Source organism: Adiantum capillus-veneris, chromosome 19 (genome assembly GCF_014529385.1).
Source record: "Adiantum capillus-veneris isolate H3 chromosome 19, ASM1452938v2, whole genome shotgun sequence".
NCBI classification, from domain to species: domain Eukaryota; kingdom Viridiplantae; phylum Streptophyta; class Polypodiopsida; order Polypodiales; family Pteridaceae; genus Adiantum; species Adiantum capillus-veneris.
The window spans coordinates 84,672,850-84,689,427 of NC_140949.1; the positions used below are offsets into that span (position 1 = coordinate 84,672,850).

The following is a 16,578-nucleotide window of genomic DNA, read 5'->3' on the forward strand; positions in this document are numbered from 1 at the left end:
TGCTTTGGGGAACTACACAAAAGAATCAAAGATTTTGATTTCTCGAGCTGTCGGATTTCTCAAAGATAATGCTAAGCAATGGTGGGTTCAATCGCTACCCAACCGCACGCTCCAAGGACTTGGCAGGCTTTCAAGACTACTTTTGCACGAAGTTACATGACCTCCCTGTTCGAAGTCCAAATTTTGTCAAATGGGGAAACTTGAAAATGCTTGCCACGGAGACCATGGAAGACTACAACAAAAGGTTCCTCGATGTCTACCTTCCGGTGTCTTTCTTCAAGCTGATTCCCTTGGAGAACCAATGCGAGCGATATACAATTGGACTGTCATCACCTCTACAAGAGTATCGTCTTTCTAAACAAGCATCAACAATGCAAGAACTGATGGACCATGCTGTGGTTGGATATAAGCTTATGAAAGGAAAGATTGCACTGACATGCTGACGTGGTAGGCTATACTGATTTGCGTTTTGCGCTGGATGCAACTAGCAGTTTTGAGAGCAGATGCTTTTGAGGATAGGTGCTTTTGGATCAAATGCTTTTGGGGCTTTGCGTCTAGGCATCCCTTGTAAGTTTGGGCTCTAGTCTTTTGGGCCAATGTGTCTTGCCTCGGAACTCTATCGTGCCGTGTTGGCTCTCCTTATCTCTCTCTCTATTTCATTTCAGTTATTTGCAATTTATGTTCGTGTGTTGCTATTGATTTCTAGCTTGGTGTGTCCAAGCCTGTAATAGTGGTATCAGAGCTCAAAAACGAAAACCATCCCTAGATGTCAAGCTTTTAGGTTTTAGGTTTTAAGCCTCTCAGCCGGTGCTCCATAGCCATGGCGAAACCGATGCAACAACACTTGCTTCGACTCCATGACTTCAGCTTCATCGATGATCTTTGGCTCTTCTTCTTCGGAAATGTCCTTTGGAGGTATACCCTGAAACACTTTTAACCAAGAAACATGGAAAACTTTGTGCATTGACTATGAGTTAGGCAATTGTAATTTCATAGAAACCTCATTGATCTTTTTAATGGTTGGAAACGGACCATACATTCTGAAAGACAATTTAGGATGCTTCTTTCCGACTTGCTTAAGACGTTGAGAATCCTGAGCGTTGCTTAGCCGAAGCTTCACACTCTCAGAAATCTCATCCAACGGACTGACTTTCAGCATTGGCATCAAGCATGTGACTGACCGAGCGAGTCAAAAGTGACGGGAACGGACGGCCAAAAGCTGCCTCATACAGAGTTCTATCAATGGCAGAGGAATAAAATTCATTCAAGATTGCTTGGACCAATGGGAGGTAGAGCTCCCAATGAGACTGTTAATCATGCACATAAGACTTCAAAACATCAAAAACCACTTGATTCTAAATTTCTGTTTGACCATCTGACTCTGGATGAAAAGCCAATGAAAAATTCAACTTAGTGCCAAAATTTTCAAAGAGAGCGCGCCAAAAATTGGATGTGAACTTAACATCCCTATCTGAAACAATTGACTTTGGCAAACCACAGAGGGGGTACCAATGCTTAATGAACAACCGTGCTACATCTTGGGCGGTGACTGTGGCCTTACAAGGAATCAACATGCAAAATTTGTTGAAACGGTCAACAATTGTCAAACATTGAGTGTTCCTTGAATGCAAACTAGGTGGAAGGTTAGTCACAAAATCCATAGAAATATCCCGACCCGTCTCGCAAATAGGCAGCGGTAGCAAGAGGCCTTGTTGCTTACCCCAAGGAGCTTTTACCTTTTGACGATATGGTTGGCGAGAGAAGTCTATGCTATAGATTGCACAAATCTGGTACAATGGTCTAGATGCAATGGACTTGCCGACGACGTCGACGACGAGGACGAGCTGAAAACTGAAAACGCTAGGGCTGAAATACTGAAATCTGGATAATGCTTACTTTCTACTAAATGCTGACACTATGTCGACGAGGATGGCGATGACGACTCGACGACGATGCGCTGAAAACGCAGATGCTGAAATCTGAAAACAGCGGTCTGAAACTGTAAACGCTCGCTGACTCGACGACACGGCGAGGATCTGCTTTCTACGGGTAGGTGAGATCTGCGAGGCTAGGGGCTAAATCTGCAAAGGCTAAGTGCTGATAACTGAAAACGCTGAATGGTCCTGGCCGATCTGACGTCGAAAACTGCAAACGCTAGGCTTGATCTGGAAACTAAAAACGCCGGGCAATGTCACGATTGTGACTATGTTAACAGCAATACAACTACTCCTAGTTGCAGATATGAGAAGTGCCATGCCAAGGAGGACCCCTATGCTTGGATGGTCACACCCCTTCGCCCAAGAGACGTGCCTCTTCGCCAAAAACCACACTCCTTCGACGACTGGTCACACCCCTTCGCTCTACGGGTGCGACTCTTCGCCCAATGGTTGCAGCTCTTCGCCGAAAGGATGTGTCTTTACGTCTAAAGTCATGTCTCTTCACCAAGAGATGTGTCTTTTCATTTGTGTCTCTTCGTCTCCTATATAAGGAGCCCTTGTATCACACATTCAATCAATCAAACACAGAGTCTTCTGAGTCTTTCTTTTGAGTTCAGTTCAGTTTCTTAAGTCTTAATCATGAGTTTAAGTACTTAATAAAGGATTAGTACCTAGAATCCTCACAGTGGCATCAGAGCTAAATTTTTCCCGGGACCCTACGGTTGTGAGCCTCTCACCCTTGACGCTACACTCTACCCCTTTCCCGGCGTTGTATGGAATCTGAAGAAGAGTGGCCTACACACACATCTTGACATGAGGTAACATAATTTACTTCTGTTCTCATATAAAACATATTACAACCCACCAAAGACTGTAGCATGGGTGTGTGCAAGCGTGATTCTCGTGCTGCTGCATGGGTAAGAGCGAAAGTGTGTGCCTTTTCAAGCTACAAGGTGTATTTGTTCGTGTGAGTACCTCTTCGTGTGAGCACCCTTTGGCAGAATTTCTGCTCCTACGGGCTGCCTTGCACCCTTCAGCTGGTGTCCCTCCGCATGGTACCTTTCCCCAAGCGGCACCTCACCTCTCCCAAGCATCCCTTTTCTCCAAGCGACAGCACATTTCACTAGAGACATCACATCAAAAAAAAAACTCTATGCGCTGGTCTTTATTTTTTACGCTTGGCTGTTTATGCTGGCAGCCAGTTCAATTCAGCGCCACTTTTACTAAAGGGCTCCATTAAAAATTTCCCAGCCAAGCCTTGGTTTAAAGTGGCCGCCCATACCCCATTTTTTTAATCCTATGTGAACGTACCTATTTAATAAAAAAAAAACAATGAAGAGCCAGCGTACGTTTCCAGAGAACCTTTCCAGCGCTCATTCCCAGTCAGCGCTACACTCTCTCTCCCACTTTCCCACCCTGGCCTTCGGAGTACTTTGTGCGCGCGGATTTCTTCACCGTCATGGCCGACGATGCCTTCGACATTCCAATTCCTTTTCTGTCGTACATAGACGAGATTCCTGACACAGTTTTGCCGGCGTACCCACTCCCAGCACCCGAAGCCATTCTTATTCCCGATTTCCTGACTCGAGAACGCGAACTTATTCTAGAGGCATTTTCCGCTCACGGAGCACCCGTCCCCGAACCTATTCCCGACCCAGAACTTGCACCTATTTGAGTTCCTTTTGAGACGTAACCATGCCGAATTCTCAGGACGGAGGTGGTCAATCTGACGATGCCCTTACTCTTATCAAGGAGCAGTTGGCCACACTTTCCATAAGCCTCGCATCACTTCACACTCGCTTGGATGAGATGCACACGCAAAACACTTCTCGAAGTCATCGTGCTGTTTCTCGAACTACTAATGCAGCATCTTCAACACCTTCTTCTGAAGCTTCAGTGGACGAACCAAACGAACCAGACCCAACTGAAGAGGTAGACAATCGCGAACTTCAATTACTTTACAAAATTTTAATGCTACACAGAAGAGGAAGCTTGATGTTAAACTGCCGGAACCATACACTGGTCGCCGCGACAAGCGCCTTCTAGACCAATGGCTGTTCAAAATGGAGATTTACTTATCGAACACAGACTTGGTCGAGAGTAAAAAAGTTGCACTTGCTAGTTCTCTGCTCAAGGACACAGCATTTCTTTGGTGGCGACAACGGGTTGCTGATGGTAAACACACACCTTCTTGGGATAAATTCCGGCGTGCTATTCGCAAAGCATTCGAACCTGCCAATGCGGATTTTCATGCCCGATCCTCTCTTCGCCGCCTGATCCAGACAGGTTCCTTGGCCACGTACATCACAAAGTTCCAAAGGCTAACTCTAGAGATAGAGACCCTAGTCCCTCTGATAAACTTCACAGCTTTATCGACTGTCACATGACACATCTAACCTTATGTGTCCGTGGACAAGCTACAGCATGACCAGGGTTCAGTTCAGTTAAGTCAGTCTAGAATAGGAAGTGATATGGCACCTTTGTGAGTCTGTTCGCGGACCGTGCATATCCAAACACTTAGATTAGATGCATATCCTCTGGTTGCACACAGCATGACCATCAGATTTCCATCAGATTTCCATCAAAACCCATCAGGAGCATTTTTACAGTGCATAGACCTATTTTCCCTATTTTTGACATTTTTCACTTATATTTTTAAGTGACTTTTGTTGGGAACTAGGTAGGGCAATTTTGCTAAGCTAATATATAAGCAAACCAAAGTTAGCACTTTTTGGCAAAAGAGGCAACAGAAACTCAGTTCAACAGGCACCTTCTCAGCAAGACCCCAGCAAGCCTAGCGTTTTTGCATCTGCAAGAAGGTCTAGAATTTTGCACCCAGATCAGCCAGCGTTTTTGCATCTGCAGCAACCTGGCGACAGTAGAAGACCGACCAGCCCTAGCGTTAGCAGTTTGCACCAGCAGATCAGCATCGTTTTTGCAGATCAAGACAAATCAGCCCTAGCGTTTTTGCATCAGCCTGACCCCTTAGCGTTTTTGTAGATCTTCGCGACGGAATCAACCCTAGACTCAGCGTTTTCAGTTTTCAGCGGCCAGACATCGCAGAAGAAGTCCCGAACCTCGCAGATCTCACCTTCCCGCAGCAGTTTCTCGCCGCACGGTGGGATCAATCGAAGTTTACAGTATCAACCCGGAAAACGCAGATTTCAGCATCTGAGTTTTCAGCACATCGTCGTCGCATCGTCGTCATCGACATTGTCATCGACATAGAGTCAGAATTCAGCAGCTAAAGATTTGCAGATTTCAGCCCTTAGCGATTTCAATTTTCAGCCCGTCTCGTCGTCCTCCTCATCGTCGTCGACATCGTTGGCAAGTCCAAGCATTGTAGAGATTTGTGCAATCATAAGTAGACCGCTCTCGCTATAGAGAGTGGGGCCTTCGGAGGAGGGTTTGACAACATCTCTGGTGTCGTATTCTCTTCTCTCTCTATCTCTCAGTCTCAGCACCTTCATTCACAGTGTTCACCCACTTTGTTTGTGTCCATTGCACTCTCTCACTAAAGGAACGGAAGGCTCTTCCTTCCGTAAGTAAAAGGAACCTTGAGCAGAGTTCGGAGCACTCATCTTGAGCAAAGTTCAGCATTCATTCCGCTGCACCTTACATCGACGGACTCGAACCCAACTTGAAGGACGATGTGCACAAATACAAGCCTACCACCTTGGATGCTGCAATTGCCTATGTGGAGCGTCTTGGCGATAATCGGCGCCCTACATGGAATTTTCTCCCTGGTGACAGATCTTCAAACAGTGCTCGCTTTTCACAAGGCGATCACAGAGACAGCTATAGCCAAAGTCAGCAACATCAGTCTCAGTTCAGACAGCAAGCAACGCAACCTTATTCAGCTTCAAGATTCTATTCTCAAGATCGACAATCTCAAAGCAGATCCTCTTCGAATATTCCTCCACTTGATCGTGGTAAAGGTCGTGATTTTTCTCAAGATCGGCATTCCAATTCTCAGCAAGGCTCTTCGTCAAATGCTTCTTCGACTTCAAAGAAGGAAGGATTATGTACAATTTGCGGTGGTGACCATAGATGGTATCAATGTCCAAAGAAACCAAATTCGTCTAATTCGAAAAGAAATCCCAATGCGAAAACATCATTGAATGTTGAACAACTAGATTCTACTACGGATAAAGGAAAATCTATGGTCAATACGATTCATGTCTCAAAGGATACGACTATTCTTATGAAGCATGCTCAGTGCAATTCTTCAGTTTTGGAGCTTCTCTCAAAGCAAGTTTTGAGCCTTCTTGGAACACTCAATGGTCGCTCCATCAATATTTTGGTGGACAGCGGATGCCCGAATAATTTCGTCACCACTCAGATAGTTCAACAGCTTGGTTTGCCAACACAGAAGACATCTCACTTTATGATGTGGAATTAGCAGATGGATCAATTTTAACTTGTGATCAGACAGTTCGACAGTTGCAGTTCGAGATTCAAACTTATGCAGATCAATTGGATTTCGAAGTCATGCCTTTATCTTATTACGACATGATTCTTGGTCAGCATTGGTTATTTCAGTATGATACCGCAATTAGCTTTCGAGGACATACTACTAATTTGTTCAAAGATGGACATGAATTGACTTTACACGGGCTTTCTCATGCGGAAAGAGTGATTCAAGCCTCACGTGTACTAGTCAAACGGCATGATACAATGAATTATGAAGAGAATATGATTTCCGATGCAGATGTTATTATTGATGAATTTTTCAATTCATTAACTTCTCTTGAATCAATTGCTGAAGACAAAGATGATTTCAAGCAAGAAGTTTTTCCAAGTGATACTTCATTACCAGACAAAGATAAGGAGATAGTTGCAGATTCTGACTTTGCTGGATAACGACATGCCAATTGCAAGTCATGAAGTGACAGTTCCTGAAGATGATTCTGAAGAATTTTGGGATTTATTATTGGAAGATGATTACAATCTCAAGCCAAAATCCTCTCCAGTGATTACTAAAGTTGAAGTTACCCAATCTAAAGAGTACCTTGAGAAGATTTCCTCTTCCCCAAATATTTCGCAGTTACTGAAAGATTTTGAACCAGAAATCTTACATCGCATAAAGGATTTTGAAGATCAACCTCTTGTTGCAATCAACCTGATTATGCCAGATTCCTCTAAAAACTCTTTGAATAATGCAATGATATGGGATTTAGCAGTCAAAGCAAAAAGGTTTCGCAAGAAGCAAAGGTTCAAGACAAATGTTTCTAGTAACTCAAAGATTGAAGATTTTCGAAGATTCAATGTTTTTCCAGAGTTCTATCAGCATCAGAAGTCATTTCTTTGACACAGGCTCTCATTTTAAATGGGAGGGAATGTCACGATTGTGACTATGTTAACAGCAATACATCTACTCCTAGTTGCAGATACGGGAAGTGGCATGCCAAGGAGGACCCCTACACTTGGATGGTGACATCCCTTTGTCCAAGAGACGTGCCTCTTCGCCAAAAGGCATACTTCTTCGACCGACTGGTCACACCCTTCGCTCTACGGGTGCGACTCTTTGCCCAATGGTTGCAGCTCTTCGCCAAAAGGATGTGTCTACGTCTAAAGTCATGTCTCTTCACCAAGAGACGTGTCTTTTTATTTGTGTCTCTTCATCTCCTATATAAGGAGACCTTGTATCACACATTCAATCAATCAAACATGGAGTCTTCTGAGTCTTTCTTTTGAGTTCAATTCAATTTCTTAAGTCTTAATCATGAGTTTAAGTACTTAATAAAGGATTAGTACCTAGAATCCTCACAAGCTGATCTGCTACTGGAGAAAACGCTAGGGGAGTCTGTTTGCAGAAAACGCTAGTGGAACTAGCTCCAAAATGCTAGCTGCTTCTATTGACTGAAAAAGCTAGAGTGTCTTCTGCCGGTCTTGTTGAGGAGAGAACACTGCAAGTTGCTGGAACTTCTTCTGTCTCTTTTGCTAGAAATGGGCGCTCCCTATCTGCTTATATAGCTGCAACAAGCTGGGTCGAGCAGCTCCCCTACAGACCACAACCCTCGTAAATGGTAAAATAAATAAATAGAAATGCCCAAAAATGTTATGTCCCAAAATTGACCAGGATTTGGTCCTACTTGGATGATGCATATACTGAGTGGTACTGGGTGTGCAATCAGAGGATATGCAACTACTCTAAGTGCCTGGACATGCACGGCCTGCTCACAAAGGTGCCAAAACACTTCCTAGACTGACCTGAACCCTAGACCTGAGATAGCTTGTCCACATGCACATAGGGTTAGATGTGCATGTGACAAGACGTCCAATACAACTATTTATAGAGACAGACATTGACGATGCTCTTCAGCGACGGATGCAATACTTATTCAGACAACACCCGATGCCAAGCATCCTCAGGCATTGATGATGATGATTTTAGTTTTTCACTTTACTTCATTTTTATTTTGTGCCCAAACATTGTATTAGTGTCATGGGGACGGGCACCATGTGACAACGGAAAAGAATAGATTGAACAACTTTAAGCACTTCAAATAACAAGTGAACTGAAAGAGATGCACCACATGAGATGAAGAGTGGCGGAGTTCCACCCCAAGAGAGCACTGGCCCAAACCTTGGTGCCCCTTTCGGTATTTCTTTAATTGCTTGAACTCAGTACAATGCCGGTACTCGCACTATGCACTTCACCAAGAAGAGTGCCAGAGTATGAGGCCTCTGCACATATGTAAAGGTCCTTGGCCTATGAAAAGCAATTCAATGAAAAGCATCAAACTCTAAAAGCATCTGGTCCCAAAAACTGACGCTAAAAGTTGTCAACATGTTTCACAAAAATCCATATAGTTGCCACATCATCAACGTAAAACGCGAAAATCCGTATAGTCTGCCACATGGCACTGTCAACACAAAACATGGACGTCCATACAACTGCCAGGTCATCATGTTGCACGCAAAACTTTGGGTTTGTCTGGGTAGGTCTTGCTTTATTTAACCTCTTTAGGTCACTTGGGCCCCATCGGACGGGGTCCCATAGGTTGGTCAACTTATGACTAGTTAATTGCTTGGCCCACTCGGCGAGGATCTGCAAGTTGGTGAGAACTCCTGCTTCTATTTCTTCTGTTGCTTCTAGGTTTTAGGCTCCTCGGCCAAGAGCTGCATGTTGGCTCCGTTCTTCGGTGGCTTGATACATCAACAATTTGTGACAATTAGATCCACCAAGATTGTATCAATTTGGTCTCATAGGTCATTTTGGCCCTTTGAAGATGTTTAATATAACATTTCATTTTTCTCTCTAGCATTTTTCTCTCCCCTCTTCTCCTCTCTCTCCCTCATGTTCCCTTGTCACCGCGCCTTCCGCTATACTTTTGACACTTTTTTCATAGGAAGTGAAGTTGCATTAACAAGCTATTCCCGTTGGTCGCAAAAATCAACGAGTGAGACCGAAAAGGAGAGGACAAGAATCCTCAAGACGGCTCATAGTCTTGATATGCTTCATAAGTTCATATGCTTTTTAAAGATAAACATCCTCAACAAATGTACTTCTAAACATAAAAGATACTTGGAGCTTGGATAGTTATGATTCTAGAGCTACAAACTATACTTTTGAGAGGCATAAACTAGTGAAAAAGAGAGAATTTTCCCCAAGAACAGGACAATAACTAAACCTACGTTAAATAAGGGAAGTGTTTGAAGAATGGTATGGTATGGGGAAATATATGAGCATGAATCCATTGATATCAGAAACTATATGAGTATGAGTCTAACTTCTTCGGTCTCCCAATAATTTGGTAGGTGCAAAATTAATGAGTTTTGGCAGTCTCCTTTTGACTCCTCTACTTATATTTGCACTTAACTCTATAACAATGTGTATGGTTCTTAGGAATAGACGAGCTTAATGATAAAAAGCTTATGCGTTTTCCCATTGTGTCTAGTATCTATGGCATAGATGACTTCATAACATATCATAAATGTCAAAACCTTGAAATAAAGTTACTAACTTACTACAATAACAAGTAAATCTTCCTACCCTAAGGAATGTGCATACCATTCTTATAAACCCTCAAATTAAAATTGGGATAAGTACCTTTCGCCAACAATGCCATTGATAGCTCGTCAAAATTGTGTAGACAAATTTCCTAGCATACCTGTCTGCAAAAAGTGATTATTAGGGCTACACAAGTTAGCATGTAGAATGTTGATGCAAGATACACCTATTACACTTCAAAAGGTTTACAGTAGTGGACTCTTACAATTAACCTAAAAGTAATATTATGAGGTCTTTTGAGCAAAGACGACATACACCAAATGAACACTTTCGCAACCAATATCCTATAGTATTCCAATCCTCTTGCTGTTCTTGCTCAATCACTCTTATCACACCCTAAGTGATTCACTATTTTGGTGAAGAAGGATGTTGTGTCTTCTTTTAAATTCCCTTAGAGACCTTTAGGAAAAAATCAGATTCTACCCAAGATATCTATCCTCATAACACTAAAACAACCTGAGAGCTAGATAACCTTGCCTTATTCAAAGTTTGAATAAGGCATGCTTATCCAAACTCATGTCACTTCCTCGAGCCTCGTATACCATCACAAAGAAACCGATGCCTGATGCATGGACATGCATATTACCCACCAAAAGACCACACTTGGCTTGCTTGTGATTATGAAACAAGGGGGTGACAATAACTTTCTTGAGGTTGGCCCACTCAAGAGATCCAGCTTACGTCTCATCCTCATGGAGTTGCATAAAGATTGAAGACCGTATGATGGTAGGAACAGTTTAGCTAACAATATAGATACTCTTACGTAAAACACACCACTCAAAAGACATGGGCACCTCCTTCCTTATGCGCTCTCTCTCTCTCTCTCTCTCTCTCTCTCTCTCTCTCCAACAGACAAACAGAAGACAGTCTTGAAGCAAATTTACCTCTAGATAATAAGCTCGCCACGAAAGGAAACGTACTGCCCTCAGACTCTGAGCTCGTCAACCAACACGTCCTCGACGCTCGTGATCACCTTTAGGCTATTGTATGAAAGTGATTTTCGAAACGAGAGGAGCGCCACTTGGCAGCAAGCCATTGCCTTCTATCAAATCATCTAAAATTCGAGCGGAGCGCAAAGTCTGGGCAAATTGTCTAAAATTGAAGTGCAGAGTGGGGCGGGGGCGGGGGCGGGCGCGGGCGCGGGCGCGGGCGCGGGCGTGGGGGCATCACACAATCCCAAATTGAGTCAGGATTTGCTAGGATAAAAGGTTGTGAGCAATAAATAGGATTTCCAATTCCAAACTTTTAAGGTGTTTAGAATAGGTGTCTCAAGACCTGAGGGCCACCAATACCCGACTTACTAGAGACTGACAAGGGGCAAAAAAGGGACTGTTAGCACTAAGCTTATTGCATCATATTGCAGACTACGATATTGCATCTTCATAGACTGGTAATGTGTGTGTGTACGTGTGTGCGCGCGCGTGCGAGCGAGAGAGAGAGAGAGAGAGAGAGAGAGAGAGAGAGAGAGAGAGAGAGCTAGTCCCATGAGGTAGCAACACTTTAAGATTGTGTGTGTGCACGTGCGCCTTGATGTGTGTATATATGTATTATTAATACTTATACGCAAAGGAACTTTTCGTTCAATATTAAGAGACCACTGGCTTTAGACAAGTGGAAAGAGATTTGCATAAAAACAACTCAGCATGAGACTCATTTTTGTACAACATAGTTCGAAAGAGTCATCATGCAACTATCTCATTTACAATAAATATCTAAAGGGATAAAAAGTCTTCAGTATCGAACACCAAATAAGCTAAATTTCTTTAAGCAAAAAAAAACATTCTCACCTACATCCATATAACAAGACAATTAGCTTTGAATACATTTTACAGATGTCAATGAATCTATCAATTGTTATCCTTGTCCTACTTTTTAAAAAATTAACTTAAACTGTTGTCCTTAAAAGGTTTGTTAAAATATGTATTTAAAGTATGTAAAATGTGAAACATCAGAAGGCCTTCACCCCTTCCGATGCAAATGGCAATACTTGTAAAATATAATTTTTTGAAACACTAAGTAGTAGTTTTTTCTAGAGAGACCTGATATAGTTTGTTTTTACAAAAGTAATATGTTGTCAAAACAACTCAGCTTGTTTGACTTAAAAAGTATTGACCCATACTTTCCAAGGTTTTATGATTAAAAAGAAACAAGATTTCACAGCCTTTCTTAGATTTGAATCTCATAACTGCAGTACACTCCCTAATATAATAGTTAAACCCATATCCTCTCCCAAAAAATCACTTTGAACCAGCTTTATTCAATATCCTCATCAACCTATATACTTTCCCCCTTTTAAGGAAAAAAACATCATACTAATTACTTTTCAAAAATTAGACCATCGATATTACAAACCAACATCATTCCATCAAAAAAACCGAACTAGTTTTGTCTCTTAAAAAGCAGTTCCATTCTCCATTTAATCAATTAGACAAGCTCACTGAAATATTTATAGTAAGGCATTGGAAGTTATTTTGCCACTACGACAGTAAGTGCTATGCAGCAGGGTTTCTAAAACTTAAGGGAATACCATTTCCTGACGAACAATATTAACAAAGCGGCAAGTTAGCTCCATTGAAAATTGAGATAATACCATTTCCAAACCAATATGACAAATAGTATTAACAAAGTAACAAGCAAGCATCAGATTAAGTATAAAAGATTATAACCAGGAGTCGAAAAAACCTGTGAAGGAGCAGTATCATCAGTTAAGTCTATGTTAAGAACAGAGCATTTTGCCATAGCAAGGAGTTATACGCACAATCTCCCTCACACTCCCTTTGTCTAAAAGTATTGCAAGGCTAAGTGAGGCAAAAAGGGTTCCCTCACCAGTTTTATGTGTGCAAGCGACTAGTCGATTGTAAGAGGCCTCGACCAGCTGGGTGCTATACTCCAAGTTAGATCAGCAACCTAGGTAGTAGTAAGAGATCCTTAAGGTCAGCTAAGAAATACACGAGAAGGGAATATATTCTCAGTATGCACCTATATAGGGTACAACAAAAAAAGGTAGGAGTATTGAGTATGTATGTGTGACTGTGTGCAATCCATAAAGCCTAGTCGATTCATCACACTACTGGATCAATTACTGGCAAAAATCCTCACCTAGTACCAACTGGAACAATTGGTTTCAAAGGGTGACAAGCTCATTTCAAACGGTATGATCTACCCAAGGAAGGGGGGAGTGTTTGCTGACAGTCATCATTCACTTGCTTTCCTCTCAACCTTCCTCCCTGACCTCTTAATCTCCCAATCTTAGGGAATGTATATATAAAGACTTATACTCACAAAAAACAAAAATAATAAAGAGCAAGAGCAATTAGCAAACGAGTATGCACAATAAAAGTCAAAACATTGACCCAGACCTACACATTTACATCCGGTACACTGAAACAGAAACCTATGTCATCAAACACCTTTGATCCTCAGCACTCAAGTGACGGAGGGTAGGTAAGATTAGTACGATAGGAGTGTTTCTGTTTTAGAGTTGAGTGATTACCAAAGTTCTTTTTTCCCACTGATGTGCCTCCTAGAGGTATTCTTGTGTTTCATAGTGTGTACATGAACATGTTGCCGTGGTTAGGATTTGGACCTTCATGGAATCTTTCTCTCATCCACTTTTCAAATCAAGCACGACCATCAACACAAACAGGTGTTTCTTGTCCATTAGCATTGCCCCTTATCTTTTTGCATCCATGTTTGTCTGCTTTAATTGTGATTGGTAGCATAATATTCAATGCATTTGCTTAGTATCAAACATTAAATTCAATGTAATTTTTTGTCATGATCACTTGTCTAGGTTTAAAAATCAAGCAGTCAGACTAAGCTAGTTTGACCAAGCTAGGTGTTAGAGATCTTTTCTTAATACCATGGGGAATGCCTTCCTAATTATCAATGGTGACTTAGAATCTTAATCCGATTTAGGCAGCATTGTGTGAAATGTACTAGGGCTTTTTAGTGGGCTTAGTCCCTATTGACCTTTAGCTTAAGTATTATAAAGGGAGTTTACTAGTGTGATGAGCCTGGGGAGGTGTAACAGTGTTATATGACCCCCCAAAAGTTACAAAATTAAAATGCTGAAAACGAACAAATAAATAAAATCAAAGTGCCATAATGTAAAATATTAAACTGGAAGAGAAACCTCAGCTTGATTTGGTACTCCACTCACATGTATCGCCTATGGTACTAGAGCCCTAGAGGTTCCTAGTGTGGGTGTTTTTCCTTGAAAAGCAAAAAACCCAAGGCATACGAAATAAGCGCACACATAAAAATTGAATCACTGTGAAAATACTTTGGGGGGTTAAAGAAAAGGTAATCAGTCAGGCGATGATTTCATGAGAAATTCCTTTTATCGTAGCTTAACTACAAGGTCTTCTAGGTATAGCCTCTAGTCAGCCCTCGAACATGAAATACTTGGCTCTCGTGATTAAACAACTAAATTGACCAGAGAAAATTAAGAAGCTTACCCATGGTATTAATAGTCGATCTCTAGTGCCTTTCGACCGTTAAATTAGCGACCCCAGACTTGTTTAATTTTTACCTTTACAACTGTTTATGCGTTTGATTATATTGCAATTTAATGTTTATTGCTGACAAATGGTTTAAAATTCTGTTACCAATCAATTTGTCTGCCTACAACTGCATATGCTTTTTAATTGTATATGAGAATGCAATTACTGTGCCAATGTTGTTTGATTTTGTAGTGACTGAAGAAGGCTAAGGACATTCATCTCAAATGCTCTTCCACCTTGACGAACGAGCTTCAACTCAATAGCTTCCGAGGACGGAATCTACATCAGGAAGGGGGGCATGTTAACCCTCACGACTCACGGACACCTTATCACCTACGACGGACGTTGTATTATTTACTTGGTAGAGTCAGGTACCGGGCTTGTCGGTCCAATAGGAAAAGGGTAAGAGTGATCGCCGATGAGAGGTGCACTCTAACTGGAACATTCAAGGGATTAGTTGGCTAAGCATGGGCGCCCAAGTGTGAATGGGGCGAGCTCATATAAAAGTCAACTAAACCTAAAATTCACTCATTCTCTCATTTGTGCAATTGAAGAGTGCTCTTGTTCCATCTCCATCTTCTTCTTCTTCATCTCCTTGTGTGTGTGTGTGTGTGTGTGTGTATGTGTGAGAGTGAGTGAGAGAGAGAGAGAGAGAGAGGGAGTGTGTGTGCGATCGAGCATTACAAAGGCACGACGGCGGCGAAACAGTTGAGCACGGCGTAGCGGCTTCTCCCTCTTCTTTGCGGCAAGGAATCCTCCACGAAGCAAGCGTAGAGCGGTGAGTGACACACCATCATCATCTTTGAGCTTACTAGTTTAAGCTTGTTGTGTGCTTGGAGCCATTTGTGGCTCGCACACGGTGTATCGGCAAGTTCCTTGCATTGACACGTGTGACATACGCACACAGGTCATTACACATAAGGCATGGCTTCATTACACTTGTTGATACAGTTTTTATTTTTTTGAGGTTTTGTTCAAAAAATAGGAGGGATTGGTACCCCGCACACAATCTAGTCTTGGTGATTTTTTTTGGCTTGATATACTTTGCTAAGTAGATTCCCAAGCCAAACACGAGATAACTGTTTGATGCATAACACAATGTTGATTTCTGTGGGGGTTGTATTTGATATTGAAGATAAGGTTTTTGCCTGATGGTTTTAGGGATAGAGGCAATAAGAGGGATACCACATACACTTGCTTCGTTTGGATGAATTGTTTGACTGATTTTGCTACGTTAAGAAAGAGCATGAAAACCTTGCAATGTAATATATGGTGTTGTATGGATGAGGAGTAGGTGCAAAATAACTTTGGGCTGATATTGGTATTAAGACACTTGGATCGGAAGGGGTAGTGGCCTTTCGATCAAAATGATATGTATGTAAATATCCATTTAAGGTCTAATAAAAATTGGGCTATATAGAAACCATACATATAATTACTATTATAATTGCTTGTATCTTAAAGGGGTAATGGCCTTTTTCACAAGCATTAAAATGAACCATAAAAAACACACACACACACACTTGTACTTTACAAAACTGTAATACATGTGCACTTTGGAGGATTGTTTTATGTTGAAAAAGTTGTAAGTTAGACATAGATAACAACTGATATAATCCGTTGACACCTGTAAAACGCATTCAAGACTAACATATCTGTCTTCTTGTTTGAATGGATGCAGGTGAGGACTCTATCCTTTCTTGGAATTTTTTTGGCTTGAAGCAAATATATGTCCATGACTTCACTTGCTCCTACTACTTGGGAAGTACTTCTTTAATTAGTCATTATCATTGTATACTAGAATGAGGCCTCATTCTCATAAGCCATGTACAAAGATAATTCTAAGACCGAGTTGTTTTTGTAATAATTATTGCCTTTTCTCTAAAGCCAGCTTTCTTTTGAATGTTAAAGTTCATTTATGTCTTATTATATAAGTAAAAACAACTACACACACGCGCACGCGCACACATGGATATTTAACTGAGTAGTGAGGGCTGCTGACTCTTTTTTCTATTACCTTAGGTGCCTCATCGAGTTGCAAGGGCGGTAAGGGGAGGTGTGGATTCCTTTGTAGCTTCATGGAGGTCCACTATTGTAGGTAGAGGCTGTGGAGAAGATT

The 16,578-nt window shown here is 41.7% G+C and overlaps 1 protein-coding gene across 7 annotated transcripts in view; it reads right to left on the reverse strand.

The window, feature by feature from the left end:
• The window catches only part of D2HGDH (FAD-linked oxidases family protein), a 178,550-nt gene extending 167,564 nt beyond the window's left edge, over positions 1-10,986 (reverse strand). For 3 of the 7 annotated variants that reach the window (XR_015185358.1, XR_015185359.1, XM_086490867.1), the window contains exons 1-2: positions 10,839-10,986; positions 9,994-10,058 (exon numbers count right to left, since the gene is read on the reverse strand). Coding sequence is in view for 5 of the 7 variants with exons in the window: in XM_086490867.1 (XP_086346993.1) it covers positions 9,994-10,012 (19 nt within the window). In the remaining 2 variants the exon portion in view is untranslated. Of the gene's footprint in view, positions 1-9,993; positions 10,059-10,544; positions 10,772-10,838 lie in introns of those variants that run through there. The other 4 variants (XM_086490862.1, XM_086490863.1, XM_086490866.1 and 1 more) reach the window with 4 other exon arrangements.
• Between the last annotated feature and the right edge of the window lie 5,592 nt (positions 10,987-16,578).